This window comes from Apteryx mantelli, chromosome 28 (genome assembly GCF_036417845.1).
Source record: "Apteryx mantelli isolate bAptMan1 chromosome 28, bAptMan1.hap1, whole genome shotgun sequence".
NCBI classification, from domain to species: domain Eukaryota; kingdom Metazoa; phylum Chordata; class Aves; order Apterygiformes; family Apterygidae; genus Apteryx; species Apteryx mantelli.
The window spans coordinates 4,158,106-4,174,119 of record NC_090005.1 but is presented as its reverse complement, the minus strand read 5'-3'; the positions used below and the strand labels follow the sequence as shown (position 1 = coordinate 4,174,119).

The following is a 16,014-nucleotide window of genomic DNA, read 5'->3' as shown; positions in this document are numbered from 1 at the left end:
CAGAGAGGAAGATCCCTGATGAAGATTTCATCATATTAATTGATGGTTTGAATGAGGCTGAATTCCACAAGCCGGATTATGGGGACACCATAGTCTCCTTCTTGAGCAAAATGATCGGAAAATTCCCTTCCTGGCTTAAGCTGGTAGTGACGGTCAGGACAAGTCTACAGGTATATTGAGACCAAGAGTCCTGGAAAACAGAAACTGCGTCTTTGTCATGATGGGCCTTGACAAGAAGGTCTTAGTGGATATCGTGATATGCTTGAGACCTTTTGTTTTCAAACAAAAACTCAAAAATGCTCTCTCCTCAGCGTGGAGAAGCTCAGGCATGCGCGTGCTCGTCCCCTTTCTGCCTGCCCCGCAGTTGTGAGGGGGATTGTTTCAATCTGGAGGAGGCAAACTCCAGTCCAAGACATTATTCAGCTCAATTAAGCATATTTTTGGCAGGTGCTGAAGTCCTGAGCTGAATGTTGTTTGGGTTATTCTGAAGTATTTTCATCTTAGGTTACAGCTGAACAGGTTATTACCTTCAGCCTTAGCTGCTCATCGTCACTCTTTTAGCACGGGATTAAGCTGCCCGTAGTCGTCTGGCTCGACTGTTCATTGCAATGGAACAGGTTGGGAAGCTACAAAATGCCCCAGTCTGTACAGAGCTGCTGGTTACACCGTTTCGAAGTAGAGCTGCTTGATTTGCAGTCAGCTGCAGGAACGTTCATACGGACGTCAGAGAGACCAGACGAGCGACTGGGGTCGAGCTCAGAGCAGCGAGCTGCTCCCCTGGGAAGAAGGGCATATCCGCAGCACTAAGTTATGCGGAGCTGAGCCCATTTTTTTCATCATTCGCTGTTTTTCGGTTAGCACGGGGCTGTGCAGTTCATTTTTACCGAGGTCCGTTAGGCAGTTTCGCTGAGATCTGCTAATATTTACTGAGATCCCCAGGCTGATTTACTGTGGTCTGCCTAGCAGGGTGCGTGTGCTGCTTCCAGCTCCGTCGAGCCGGCCAGCTGCTGCACGCTGCCTTTGGAGCCGGGAGCTGCAGCTGCTCTCCGAGACACCGGGAGAGCACAGGCTGTCTGCTGTTTTGTGCTGCAATTATTTTGTGGTCTGTAATGGAGTAGATGAAACACCATTTCAAAGATTTTTTTTTTTTCATAATTGTAGGTAAATTGCATCCTTGTGACTTTAATTTCTCATTTAATTAGGGCTTTTGGAGCCCAAAGTTTTTCATTGCGAGGCTTACTTTAGCAATGTGCTCACCGTCTTATTTTTTTTGGAGAGCCGATTGCTTCTTCTGCAGCTGCGTTGCCCAGCTTCATTGAATCATTTCTCCTCACTTTGCAGAGTGCGGGAGTCCATAACACGAGTTCTCTTGGAAAGATCTTTAATGCTCTTTTTGTGCTACATAAGCTGCATTAGGGAGCTTAGCAAACGAGAGAATCCCTGGCCGCAGTATCTTGTAACAGATAGACATATTTATTTTGCCCTGGAAAATATTACCTGTACTGATGTTTCAGTGCATTTCCCTGTTGATAGCGGCTATGTGATACGGAAGAATACAAGAGTCGACGCTCCTTGACTCAGTTTCAGCAAAATGCCTTCTGGCTTGAAATCTGTCCTGTGGTTGTCCACAGGTCATTCCCCATAATGGGCCTCTGATATGTCCGAAAATCAGATGACGTGTCTGATTCTTGGTTGGGATGGGGCAAGAATAACAAGGGTGCTACTCCATGTGAATGTTCCCGTCCTTTCCATGGGCGTCAGAAACTGTGTCCTTCGTTTTTATTTCAGTCATGTTTCTCACACAACCTGCTTGATTATAGATGAGGTTGTGAGGTCCTGAGGGCACAAATTGCCATCTTGTGTGCTCGCCCTGACTGAGAAGGTCTTAAAGGAGTCTCAAAGGTGCTATTGTAATATGAATTAGGTTTACTTAATGAATAATAAGCACTTCCAGCATGAACATACTTCTTTTTCTTTCTTTGTAGGAAATAATTAAGCTGTTGCCCTTCCACAGAATTTTTTTGGATAGACTGGAAGAGAACGAAGCCATAGACCAGGACCTGCAGGCATATATCCTTCATCGGATACACAGCAGCTCAGAGATCCAGAACAACATCTCGCTTAATGGCAAAATGGACAACACTACGTTTGGCAAGCTCAGTTCTCACCTCAAGACCTTGAGCCAAGGGTCCTACCTATACCTAAAACTCACTTTTGATCTCATAGAGAAAGGATACCTAGTACTAAAAAGCTCCAGCTACAAAGTAGTCCCGGTCTCTCTGTCAGAAGTTTACCTGTTGCAGTGCAATATGAAGTTCCCAACGCAGTCTTCCTTTGATCGGGTTATGCCTCTCTTGAATGTGGCAGTGGCATCTCTGCATCCATTAACAGATGAACATATTTTTCAGGCCATTAATGCAGGTAACATTGAGGGCACTTTGGAGTGGGATGACTTTCAGCAGAGGATGGAGAACCTTTCTATGTTTCTTATCAAACGTAGAGATATGACGCGAATGTTTGTTCATCCCTCTTTCCGAGAATGGCTTATTTGGAGAGAAGAAGGAGAAAAGACCAAGTTTCTCTGTGATCCTAGGTAAGTAAATTCTCTGAGAAATCAGAGTTTATAATCTGTTCATCTCAGAAGCATTTCATTCTGTTATCTTAATCATTTTATTTTATGATGTTGCACATGGAATGAGATTCATCTCACCTGACTTCAGTCTGCCTACATTGTCGATAGCTACATCTGTGCTGGTCACCTTAGACCTTTCTATTGGTCGTGGAAAGAAATAAACACTCCCTGGGCACACAGCTGACCCAACAAATTTAATAGTCTGCTTGAGAATGAGATGAGCTGTTCCTCAGAAGGTCCTAAGGTGACTAGCTCAGACGCAGACATCTGAGCTACAGTAGAGATGTCTACGTTCTTTCAGATTAATCCTGCCAGCTCAGTCTGGAGGGGGGAACTAGCCTCCGTTCCTCCAAAGGCATAGAGAGCCAATGTGACGTAGAGGATAAGGAGATGAAAGATAAGCAGTGAGAATGTCTTTTACAGTTGGCTTCTTTTTGAAATCATGTTCCTCATATTCCTACTAAATGTCTTTTTGAAAGCAAAATAAGGAACAGAATCAGGCTACAGTGATTTGGGGCTTTAAATGCATGTGTAATCTCCATACTGATAGCAGCTGAGTTCCTGGCTTAGCTCACAGAGGGCAGAATTCAATCACGGTTAGATTTATATTCTCTAAACCAAATGATCACTATTAACAATGTTATCTTTGTTTCCACTGAAGAGTGGAAACAGACTCTTTGCAATTCTAGTAGTTTATCGCCATAAGCTTTGCTCCATTTTGCCTGCCCTTTTCTTAGAACATGATTATAAAAATCAGGGAGATGCTTGTATTTCAAGTCATAGCAGCACGTCTCCTAGACGCTACAGTTGGTCTGAAGGAAACATGACAGTATCTGCTGGAACTGAATAGCCGCTCAAGCTGACAGCCACTCGACTGATTAAAGCAGCTATAGCTGTTAGCAGTGTCAGACTAATTTACCACTTTAAGTCTGGAGTTTTGTAGCAAACAGGCTGCAGTAGGAAAAAAAAAAAATCATATAGCTCCTCCCAATGGGGACCTTGTGTGTTTTAGCAGATTTTGCGCAATATTCCTATCAAGTGAGCACTTGGTAGAGCATCTTACAGCAGCAGGTGTCTTTATATCAATCAATGTTAGTTACTTAATATCCTTCCTCAGAGTCATTAAGTGCTTGCCACCATGTAGTGCTTTTCCACCCAAAGTGTTTGCAATGTGTGTGTGTCACTTGTGCCTTAGGTGCTGAAAGCGTTCTCCCTGTCCGTTGCTCACACTCAGCCCGACTGTTTTTGTCTGCCCCCCCCCCCTTTTTTTTGGCTGGCCTAGCTGTAATAGAGGTTGTCATCAGTTGGGCCATAGGAGACTGCAGCCAGCACTCTTGAGCATTGTCGCTATATCCAGTTTTATAAAAACAGCAGCACTTGCCATAATGAACCATAATGAGAGCAACTCGGAAAAGTCACTACCTTTTCATTTCACCATAAAAATAAAATTAGCCCATAGGATACTGACCTGGTGGGTAAGACAGGTCCGTTGTGCATGCCATAGTGATTAATACAGCTGGATTACATGGGTGTTTTGGTTTTCTGGCTCCAGAAATATTCCTCTTGATTCTCGTACAAATGGTTAAGAGCTTCCTGAGTTGTTCTTCTGAGATGCAGGTTTGGAAGAATACCCAAATTCAAAATGAAACTCTTAAGTGCTATATTTTAGGTGGTTTTGCACCAAATCCGTGCACACAGCTGTGTGGGATTTTAGCATGAAATCACAAATCAGCCCTTATTCACTCAGCAGGTCACTGACTGTCTGGTAGATCTGTGCTTAGGGTTCAGGTTTCATACTGCGTTTCAGGAACCCATCGCGCTGCCCTCGGGACTGATGCGCGTAGTTTGAGCTGTGCCTAGTCTCTAATATCGTTGCCTGTCTTGGAAAGTGTAGTTTAAGCGCGTGTGGCTGAAAGTGTAGAGTTGTCCTGCAGAGGCAAGTGCCCAAGGTCCATGCTTGCTCGCGTACGGTTCCAGCCAGTTCCTTCGCTTTTCCACATCTCTGCACTAAACACGCCGGTAACGCTGAGACGGATGCAGGTCAGGAGGTTTTCAAGCATCAGTCTAGCCCTGGGTGTGCCGTTTCACGTGGTAAATTAACGGTAACTTTAAAGGGTAGGAGGAAGGCTCGTGCTCTTTGCAAGTATGAAATCCCTGCAGGGTCACCCGAGCTAACCCAACCCTGCTCCTTCAGATTATCCCTTGCCACTGGCAAAAAAGACGCAACAATACATATAATGGGCTTCTAGTGCCTTGAGTATAAATCCATATGTATTGAAGGACTAATAAGTATCTCTAATGTATAATGCGCACTAATTGCATTACACACTGATGGCAGATAATAAAACAGGATACATTTCAGTGATTAATGGAGAGGACCCGCAAGACAGAACCGTTGTGCTACTCAAAGTCCTCCTGTCCAGCTCTCAGGGAAGAGCTGTTATTGAAGTGTTGAGCTCGAAGCATGGTAAGCCCTTAGCAGCAATTAAGACAAGTAAAGATTTTTCATCTTATTTCATTAAAAGCAGCACAGCTTGCCTCTGCCAGAGCTAATAGGAGCAACCTATGGAAATTTGCCTGCGTTTTGTTTGTTCACAGCAAGTTTGATTTCTTTCTACTCGCTTGGGAACTGCAAAGACGTTGCAACTGGATGGGCCAGCGTTTAATTTCATTGCAGGGTGTTGCAGAAACACACCGTTAAGGCTGAGCTTGTTGACCTTGCTACGTCCATACAGTAGGGAGTCAGGTTGCTGAGGCTGATTTTCTCATGAGAAGACCCTCGAAGCGAAATGCGGGTCGGCGATGCTGCTCTTCGTTGACTTACCCTGGCGGAGAGAACGGGTGTGGGGATGGTAGGGTGCAAATTGGGAGAGTGGGACTTGTGCCAGCACCGCTGCAGCTGGGGTCGTCATCTCCATTTCATTAATGTTACCAAGCTCCCATGTTCTCAGAAGTGCAGCAAAGAGGGGAGAGGCAAAATGCAACGGCCAAAAATTATCCTCAAATTAACACGTTTTTCTACACTTTCATGATAAACAGCAAATCTCCTGCCTCCAGGTTTTTGAGCTGGCCTAGTGCGTTGCTAACCCTCTTCATCCAGTACTCGATGTGGGTTTTCTATGCAAAGAAAAGGCTACTTGGCACTGAAGGGAAACCTCCCACAAGGGAGGCTCCCAGCACTGACCACTGGCTCCTAATCGGGCACCAAAAAAGCATTTGTCAGAGAGTTCATCCAGCATTGCAGAAATGACTTCCCTTGACTGTCACTGTAGTGCTATTATCGCAGTGTCTTATTTGACAAATAACGTAAACCATTTTAGGCAAAGACACAATCCTTTATGGCTTGTGCACAGAGAAAGTAGTTACTACTGCACGTTCATCCTTAGGCTTGCATTTTTTAACCTAAATTCTGCTAGAATGCGGCACCGTTTTCTGCACAGACTTGATCAGAAACTCTCTTGCAATTATTTTAAAGGCTTTTACAAAGCTAATAAAATGTTTTATCCCTGCAGTGCTGGTGAAGAAACTGTCTGAGAGACAGAAGTGAAGTGGTTTGCCCTGGCGAGGCAGTAGAAGAGTTAGTGTAGTGTAGTGTAGTTAAATATAGACCCCAGAAGTGAAATTACTTTGTCCAGAGTTAAGTATCAATATCTGAGTTACTTGTCTAGACTCGCTTTGTAGTCAGAGGAGAGAAATAAGAGTGATTCATTTCATCATGAGATAGAAGGCTAAAACAGGTCAGACAGAGAGCACCTTGAAAGTGTCTCCTCCTGTTGACTTTTAACGAGAGTTTAGGATGACTGGCTCATAAGGAGATGTCTCGACAGGTAAAGTTAGGTGAGATGATTTATGTCAAGCCTGCTGCTTCACCAGTGTACAGGTTTTTGAGATAAATTTGCAGATTTTCTTGAAGGAAGAAGATAATTCTGTATGCTCTTGCCTGCATTGGACTGTCTTAATTTGGGCTTTTGCTGCTCAGGGTGGCACTGGACTGCCCAACTTTGTGTGTGCTGGTGGCAGCATGTCCCCTGTCGTCACCTGGAGAAGGGTTGAAGCAGGCTTGTTGTCCACACCAGTCAGGGAACTTCTCAGCATCTGGGGAGCAGGGGACCTTGGTAACATGAAGCTCTTAGGTCTTCACTGTAGACAGTAGTTCTGTTTTTCCTATTATATTAAGAGAACGAGCAGAGAGGAATCATAGCCACCAGTGTGATGGAGAAGAACATCTCTTTCTAGAAAACTTTGGAAAATACCCTGCTGTTCCCAGTCCATTTTGAGCACCTGGAGATGCAGGTCTGTTCTCCTGGATACACAGGGCTGCGGCGTTATTCTGAAATGCTGCATGTCTGCGGTCGGCTTTCCAGAAATGCTGAACATACAAAGCGAGCGCTGCAGGCGTTTGGTGTCTTTCAAAATCAGGTGGAGGTCGGAAGCTGGTGACGATGCTCCAAAACCCAACCTTTGCCGTGCTGCATAAATATTCTGCAGTAAATTCTCCCTTTGGTGCACTGAGAATTTATCAGGCAGCTCCCACTCATTAACTTTATTAGATGCCTCACTAATAATCTGGGATAGTAGTATAAAAACTAGGGAGAAGCACTGGTGTCTCCGTAGTTGGGGTTGAGGGCAGTATCTCATATATTCCCTCTGCTCCATGTGCATGGCCCGCATCTGTTCCCATCTCTGAACCGAGAAATAAAGGCACTTTTGTGCGGATTAGTGTGCAGCAGCAACCTAAACACAAGTATGCATCTGTAATAAAACAGCCGTGTTGCCATGGTTTCTAGAGGAGCTACCTTTTAATATAATACACTACCTTTTAATATAATACACTGTAGGTATTTTGCATTCTTCTTTTTCTCTAGGTAGGCAGGCTGCAAATGGAGACTTTTCCTACACAAAATTAATGTTTTTCTGCATTGCCCAGCAAAATAATACAGTGTATGCATTAGAAAAAATATAAAGGGCTTTTTTGCATTTTGATAGCAAGCTTCGTCTGATTGACAAATAGCAAGCCCCAGTCAAATGATAATTACTTTAGAAAGTTTTGAGGAAAAGAAGTCAGTCAAAATTCAATGATACAACAAACGCCTTAAAATGGTGTGTGTGGGGGGGAGATGTCTTATGTTACACATCAGCTTTTAAATATTGTCTGCAGTTAGCTCATAAATGCCTAGCTCACTTTGTCATTAGAGTGCATGGTTTAGTTGACTCCTCTTCCTCTGTTTCCGTATTGTAAAAACCTGAAAACCTCTTAAAATATGCTCTGGTTTACGGTTAGCTGAAATGATCAAGCGTTCGCCAAAAGTCAGGCTATACCTTAAGTGTGTTTTCTGCATTTGTGTGTGATGGATTTCACCCAGTGGAGCAAAGGTGCTATTTGACTTCGAGGGGAGGAAGAATAATGGCTTTAGTACAGAATGATTTGAAATCCCTTATATACGTATGCAGAAAACTCAAAATAATGCAGTGCCCGCTAGCGCTTTTTAGGCCCTGAGGTGAAATAATGACGTTTTTGCAGGTGTTCGGTGTTCAGGAGCAACCTTGGCTCTCAAGGGGGGCTGCAGGGTGCTGAGCACTGCTGCTCTCATTATGATTTTGCATTGTTTTGCTGGGGGAATTACTGTCTTAATGTGTTTTTCGTGGCTCCGGCATGGCAATGTTTCACTGCAGCCGGTGCTAGCTGCATGAGGCAGCTCCGGGTGTCCCCAGGCACGGGTGCGTGCCAAGCGCTCCGTCTAGCAGGGCATCCGCGGGGGACGTGTCGCAATTTGTTGTTTTGCTGTGCCCAGCTGCGCGCTGGATGCCCCCCGTCACCTGAAGACAAGAGGGCAAATTTTTCCCTTCCCAGCCTGCTGTCCAGTCGTCTGTACTTGCGCGAGGCCTGTGTTGAACGAGCGTAATTAATTGCCAAATCGTCAGGGATTTGGTGGTTTCCGATCGTTTCCACAGCTTTCGACTTGACAGGGCTGCGGAGGGCGGTAGAATCAATGCTCTACCTCTGCTTTGGAGCAGAGCTTCTACTAGACCCATAGCGTAACAGAGATGAGAAAATATTTCTTGCTGCTTTAATTTACTCATTGAGAGGAACATGGTTAAATTCCATATGCTTGGACCGCAGAGAGGCATCCATCATGACGTCCTTCAGCTAACTGACGGGCGAACGCAGCCCATTCGTGAAGCAGTAGTGCTTTGATGGACTGCTGATGCTGAGAACCCAACTTTTAGGCTTCCTCAAAGACTTGCAGAAGAAAGTTTTCTGATTCCCCTGCTTATAACCTAACACATTGCAAAGTATTCAAAGAATGTGTCGTAGCGCAAGAAAATGAATATAGGAAACCTTCTTTTATGCAAGTATCCCATTCACCAGCGTTTCTAGGCTAACTCTAATCTCATGCAGAAATTAGAGAACTAAAAAATAAATGATTAAAGCCATTCCAAACAAGTTGGGCAGCTGTAACAGGGACTTCTGTGACCATCAGAAGCCAATGCTTGCAAAATAGGGGCTTCAGGACAGGGAAGGCTCTGGTGGTCAATGTGGAAGAGGGTTGAACTCGCCCATGTGGCAGCTCTATGTCTCATGAAATGCTGAAGTGGCCTCATTGGAGGTTTCTCCTCTAAAATTGGGGCAGGACTACAGCTGCAGTGTCAGTCGGTTGAGAAGATGAGAAATGGGAGACAGATGATAAATCATGATGGATGAGATGAGCTGGAGAGCAGATGTGATTGCTGCCACCACGCAGGCCATCAGCAGAGCAGCTCGCTACGCACGCAGCCTCAGCATTCGCGTGCGGAGGGGGGGTTGAGCGTTTCGTGTCTTGAGTTACTGCCCTCAAAGAATTTTTTCTAGGCTATAAACTTCTGTGTGCTGTGCCATTTTCACATCTAAATGCAAGAAAACGTTCGCTGAATAATCCATTCTGTGGCACGGAGCCCCTGCAAAAAGAGAAGCAAAAATCATTGGAGGCAATATCAACACTGACTGCAGAAAAAACACTGCTTATTTTGTCCTTGTTGTTTCCGTCCTCAGATCTTAAGACTCACTGAACGAAACCGTCTTCCAAGAGTTTGCTAGAGATTGGCCCTGATTTTGTTCCATCTTGCATCTTACATGTTCATTTACTCCTAGTCAAACTGGGAGTAAAGCACTGCCACATCAGACTCTCCATTCTTTTGTAATTCTGTATATTTTATATTTTATCAGGCTAAATGGGAACAGGCAGCGTACCAGTCTGTATCATCTGAGATGTTCTCCATATGTTGGCTCTACAGTCACTGGAGAGCTTACTGTGAAGGAGACGGTGTTACTCGTTTCGCCCATCTAACACATTTATTAAATAAGCCAGCAGGTTTTTCACACTGCTTTTGGACAATGCTTATTTACCCTGAATATCAAGTAATCTGTTCCTGGCAACCAGCAGATTTTCTGAACGCCTTATGAACTGAACCGAGATGTGGGAATTTCATCTGTCCTCTCTGGATTTGATTTCTCAAATCTCATTAAGTCAGGGTCTATGAGTGTTCAAAAATGCTATTTTCTCTCCTTTACCCTTCCTTTTTGATCTGTATTTTAAAATAATCGTAAATATCTTTTGTTGCCCAAAGTCCAGAGGGTGCCATTAGAGTTGTCTGTTTTGCGGCTTCTCTCGGCGGTTTCTGGCGCCTGCCGTCATTTCGTGCAATTTAGTGCAGAGCTGCTCCAGGATCAGATCCCGACAAGGTTTCAGCTCCGTTATCCTGCGTAAACTAAAGATGGGCTGTTTCTCTGTGACAGCCAAATATGTAACGTAATCTGAGGCGCATACTCCCTGTTCTTGATAAAATACCGATGCAAGCGTGGTTGGTACCTATGGAATTTTTAACAGATAACCTTGCGACATAAGAAGAGGATGGCAGGTTTGTTAGCAGATTTTGAGCATAATTTCAGTTTCAGCTGGACTGCGTCAATGAGGTGATTGCTGATTACATCTGTCAGTGTCTCAAATAAACTGGCGACTTTCAACCTGAATCGTAATGTCATGCATGTTGTTAAAAAGCATGTCAGAGGGGTTAGGAGCTTGCCAGTTCCTTCAAAGTTAGCAATCATTAAGCACAAGATGATCTAAAATATCTCTCGATGCTGAAGATCTCGTTAGCTACCGTTTGCTCCTATCGTGTCTCCTTCCCACGCACGCTTGATAAACCTACCCTTGCTGGATGATGCAGAGGATGTGGTGCAAGGCAGCACTGGCTACATTTAGAGTCCGTGTTTCTTGATCACTTCCCTCTCCATGTGAAAAACATTGCAGTTGTGCAGCTGGTATTGGTTTCACCGTTGTTTAGTCGCACCCTAGCAATGAAGAAACAGCCAAAGCGCCTATTGATTTTTATGAGATGTTAGAAAGCTTTGAGTCCATCATCACCAAGATGTCGCTTACTTAGATTAAATTTTTTGTTAAGGGTAGACCAGATGCAGCTGAGTGATTCTGTTTCTGCTATTTCAGGCGGTTTGTGCAACTCTTGGACTCTCCTTCATGCGACTCGCAGCTTCTCTGCTTTTACTGCTTGCTCTATACGTGAAGCCATGGAGAATGGTCAAGAAGCAGTAAGAGTTAGGCTGAAGTCTGGATGCAGATTTTTTATGCGGTTCTTTGTCTCCTGTAAACCAGCACTAGTCTGTCCAGCAGTTCTGCTTGGCAGCGCTGGCACCTTGGTTAAAGTATTAAATCATAGTTGGATGTCCTTCTAAGAGACCTGCTTCAGGGAAACCATGGCTGTTTGGACTTGGTGTGCATCTGATGGGTTGAATCTTATTGTGTGATGAAACAGCTAGATCAGATAATCATGTATAGCCCTGCTTAGCCTGGAAATCTCATGTTTAGTACCCAGAACGATGGATTTCTGTTTATGATTGAAGTCATTAGGTGTTACCGCGGTATACTGAAAGGCCAATAGTGGTTAATGTATGAGTGGGTCAGCGTGGATAAGATGATTGTTGAGTGAAGAAGCCAACCAAAACCCCCCCGAACCATCATGATACAGGTTTCTTGCCCCACTAATTGGCAAGAGTGTCTGGAGTTTCCTAAAACAGCTAGGTTTGGTAGCGCTCCTCTTCTGCGTCCTCAGTTCCTCCTCAGCGGGGTGTGTTTTTTGATTAGATATACCACAGCTTGTCTCTTCCCAAAGAACTGTGGCCCAAGGGCTGGAAAGGTTTGTCTTGGCTGTGATCTTTGCTGTCCTGTTAGCCTAGCAAATACAGACCCGTGTTTAATTCTGTAGGCAGTAATATTGCACGCTTAAGAGCGTTCCCTATTTTATTTGTTGTGCAGCGTTAATTCCTCCGAAGGTAATTCATGATCCTAACGTCAGCGGGGAATTTTATTACAAAAACCAATCAATTTCAGTGATCGATGATTCCCAAAAGGAGCATGTTGTGAGACAGGCGCTTGGGCTTTTTTACAATGTGCCGCACTGGACGTCCTTTTAAAAAAAAAGGAGGCAGTAGTGTTAGTTAGCACAGAAATGATTCCCTCTGCCGAAGGTATAAAACTGCACTCTGCAGAGCTGAATAAAATATGAGCATAAGTCATATGAATCTGGAAGACCAGATTCACTGGGCACGGTGTCAGATGTCTGGATGGTGGACTGGTTTCATGAGATTAGCTGGAAGAAAGGAGATGTGGATGTAAATCAGGGAATTTGGACTTCGGTAGGTTCAGAAGTAACTGGGCTTGATTCTTTCTGCTATTTTTGCCTGTCTTTTTAGTCCAGCGGCATAATGCCTTAAACCTAGAGTCATTTACACCCTTTTAAATCTCTTTCACTTCACTTGAGTGACAGGAGAATATAGATGCAGCCCAGACCTGGGAGCTTTTAATATTTGCTTTTTGCATTTTCCCACGCTCCGTCACGGGTTTGGGGGCACGTGGTAGGGTGCGCATTGTCCCTCTCCGTGGGCGGCCTTATTATAGCAGCGGTACGTGTGCATCAGTTCAGGCTGGGCAGGCGTTTGCAGGGTCAGGGTTGTCGTCTTTACGTATGCATGTATGTATACAACACACACGCACACACGCACACACCCCGCTTGCCGTTACGGGGGAGCCGGTGATTTAGGGCCGGCCGGCGCTGGCGCGAGAGCAGCCAACGGCCCCCATAACCGAGCCGGCGGCGCTATTAATTTTTCGCGAAAAGAAACTTTGCATTAAAAATAGAAAAATCGCTGCTGATGAACTCCACCGCGGCGCAATTTCAAAGCAAATCATTTCGCCGATCTCCTTGATGTAGAAATCATTACTGCCGTTCTCCGCTGTGTTTAAAAAAAAACCACCCTGCGCTTTCGCGTCTGCTTCAGCATGCAATTAATGCTGACAGAACAAGCGACTGCAAGTATTTATCAACAAGCCCAAAGCCAAGGTCTGGGAAACGCTGCAGAGGTGATGTATTACTCATGAGTACTGCACTTCGTTCTGCCAGAGTTCGTACACACCTTATTCATAAGAGCCAAAGTCGTGCATGTAGTTACATTTCGGTAAATACCCTCCTGGCTGGGGATGAAAAGCAATTTAGGAGCGAACCGTGCAACCCGGGCTCGTGCATCCGACGGGAGCTGTGCATCATCTTTCTCGGCAAAGAAAAGGCACTTTGGAAGTTCTGCATCTTCAGTTCATGCTTACTGTTAATATGGTTAGGGTCATATTCAGAGCTTTCCCAAACATTTCCTATGAGTTTTCGGGCAGCCCCGTGCAGCAAGCAAACAAGCGATATTATTTCCTCTTTGGTGATAAGAACAGTAGAGGCAGAGAGGGTGTATTTGTGGGGTCCGTTTGTGAAATCGGTATCAGATCCCGGAGCAGAAAGCGCCGTGTAACAATTTCCAGCCCACCGCCTGCCTCTCCCCGGGAAGGAAAGGAGCTGCTGTCTCCCGGTGGACTTGCACCACCAACCTCCCGGTTGAGGTGACCGCATTGGCTGTTGGCCAAAGCCCCAGCAGAGCAATGCGAAGCTGATGAGCTACTAAGAGGTATTGAGCGTATTAGAGTGATTATAGGTTCTCCTAATGGGGATGGATAAAATCTAGCAATTGCTGCACTCCTCGGCTTGCGGCTGTGTCTGACAAAACTCAAGCTGTGTCTCGCGGACACTTGTTTCCTTCGAATCTCCTTTCTTCTTTCCCTGGATATTCCTGGGGGTTAACGAGTGGAATGAGCAAATGCACTGGAGACATGGTCTCCTTCAAAAGGAGGAGTCTACTCAAATTCCAAAGAGGGGGAGCAAAGCGGGGGAGAGAGGACAGAAGGAAGGAAAGGCAGCCTACCGGATTTTAAGCATCTCGGCTTCGAAGGGCTGCGTGTCCAGCTGGAGGAGCTCCCCTTTCGCCGGGGCCGAGCCGGGGAGCTCAGAGCTGTAGGATCCCACTGGAGGTCCCAGGGCAATAGGATCCCACCGGAGCACGAAGAGGAGCAAGACGGGCAAAGTCAACAAAAGAAGAGTTTTCCTCTGGCATCTCTCCCAGCTCAGGTCGCCATAAGTGGTAAGCGGTAGCGTCGCTCCGTAAAACCGTTGCAGACAGCGATCACTTGGGTTGATGGAGCTGCTTTGCACTTTCTTGCCACTCTCAAAATGCAAGTGAATTATTCACCGGTGAAAGTGGTAGATGCCACATGGAGCTCCTTCACCCATCGAGACCTGGGGATCAGGTCCTGCCATGTAAGAGAAAGGCGCTTTGTTTTGCGTCCTGCCCTCCTGACGGGCACGTGTCCCTGTCCTACGAGTCCCGCGTGGTCCAGCAAGGCGTCCTCGGGCTCCGCTGAGCCGAGTCTGCGTGTTAGTGGTCCAGCCGGAGGTTCGCTGGCAGGACTGGGGGGAGACCTTGCCAAACACCTGGCTGCAGCGTACAAATCTTTCATTTTTATTCCGTCCTTTGGCCAAGAAGGAGCATGGCTTTCCGTCGGGAAAGGGGCGGTCGCTCCCTTTGGATTTGGATGTGCTTGTAAACCCCCATCATCGTGCAAACTTGCATCTTCTGTAAAACTCATCTTTTGACCATGCAGAATGCTTTTCTGCTTTACCAAATAGTGATGAGCTAAGAGCATTCCCTGTCCTTAAAAGGCCCGTTAAAGCCACAGCTCGTATCGTCTTTGATTTCAGTCGGCTTAGGGATTTTTGTTTCCATTTACACGTAGTCACATTTTTGTTCCATTCCGGAAGTGAAATGGGGTTGGGGAGTCCCCGAAGGCTCACAAAATAATACAGCCGTCCCTTTTTCTCTGCCCTCAGTGTCAGGGCAAGCCGCTGCTTCCCGTGCAGCGCGTGCACTTGGCCGCGGTGCAATTATTTAGTTTTCGTTTTTTTGATCTGATGCCCTCAGCAGGGGTTGAAAAAGCCCGAGCCGGTATTAGCGGGTTGCAGGCAGCCACCAGGTCTGCGCTACCGATGCTCCGCGTCTCCGGTTTGTCTCCTCTCGATTTGTTCCCCTTTGCAAATCCAGGATGTCTCAGTGTCAGAAAGAGCAGGTTTTTTGTTGGTGAAAGCAAGAAAATGGTAGCTCCCGGCCCGCTGAGGTCTGAGCAGGGGAGGCGAGCGGTCATTCCCGCGCGGAGGGCAGCCGCTCGCCCCTCGAACCCGCGTGGGGCTTACGTTATTTTACATTCTTGCACCGCATGGGTTTTGTGTTAAACGGGGCTCTGCACGTAGCTCAGGTAATTTGTCTTTGGTCATCAGGCTGGTAGGTCATTTGCCAGAAGCATCTTTCTTACCGGAAAAGCTGGAAAAAAAGTGTTTCAGAAAGATTTTGCAGAGAAATAAAGTTGCTTCACTCTGCAGGGGACGTCAGAGGGTGGAGGACGTAGCTGTTATTTAAGGCCATCTTTTAAAATGGGGATATTTTAAATATGTCATTTTCTAACGACCTAGGAATGGATGGCACAATTTCCAAGGACGGTTTTGCTCTGCAAAATGATTATGAAAATAGCGCTTGGGGGGTTGTGAGATTGTACCTCTTGTGTTTCCTTATGTCTGCTTATAGAAAATATATGATTTTATTTTTGCTGTCTTCCAACGGTGTTTTTTTTCTCTTTTTTGAGCTATATATGATCACCCAATTTATCAATGAGAATTAGTTCAGCTCTGTTCCCCAAAGCTGGGTTCAGTTTGAAGGGTTAGCAGGGCCAAACGCTGTTGCCAAAAATCTCCTTTGCTAGTAAAACAAGCAAATACTAACGTCCTCTTTTCTTCTGCTTTCAGGAGTGGCCACACGTTACTTGCCTTCTGGTTTTCCCGTCAGGAAGGAAAACTAAATCGACAGCAGACTATTGAACTGGGACACCACATTCTCAAAGCACATATTTTTAAGGTAACGAGAATCAGATGAAGGCTCGTGCCAACCTCATCTCCGTTGCACAGAG

The 16,014-nt window shown here is 45.6% G+C and overlaps 1 protein-coding gene across 1 annotated transcript in view; it reads left to right on the top strand.

Moving 5' to 3' along the window:
• TANC2 (tetratricopeptide repeat, ankyrin repeat and coiled-coil containing 2) overlaps positions 1-16,014 on the top strand; it is a 248,609-nt gene that overhangs the window by 197,919 nt on the left and 34,676 nt on the right. Inside the window, exons 14-16 of the mRNA XM_067311864.1 lie at positions 4-170; positions 1,986-2,593; positions 15,854-15,962. Of these exons, the coding sequence (XP_067167965.1) occupies positions 4-170; positions 1,986-2,593; positions 15,854-15,962 (884 nt within the window). The remainder of the gene's footprint in view (positions 1-3; positions 171-1,985; positions 2,594-15,853; positions 15,963-16,014) is intronic.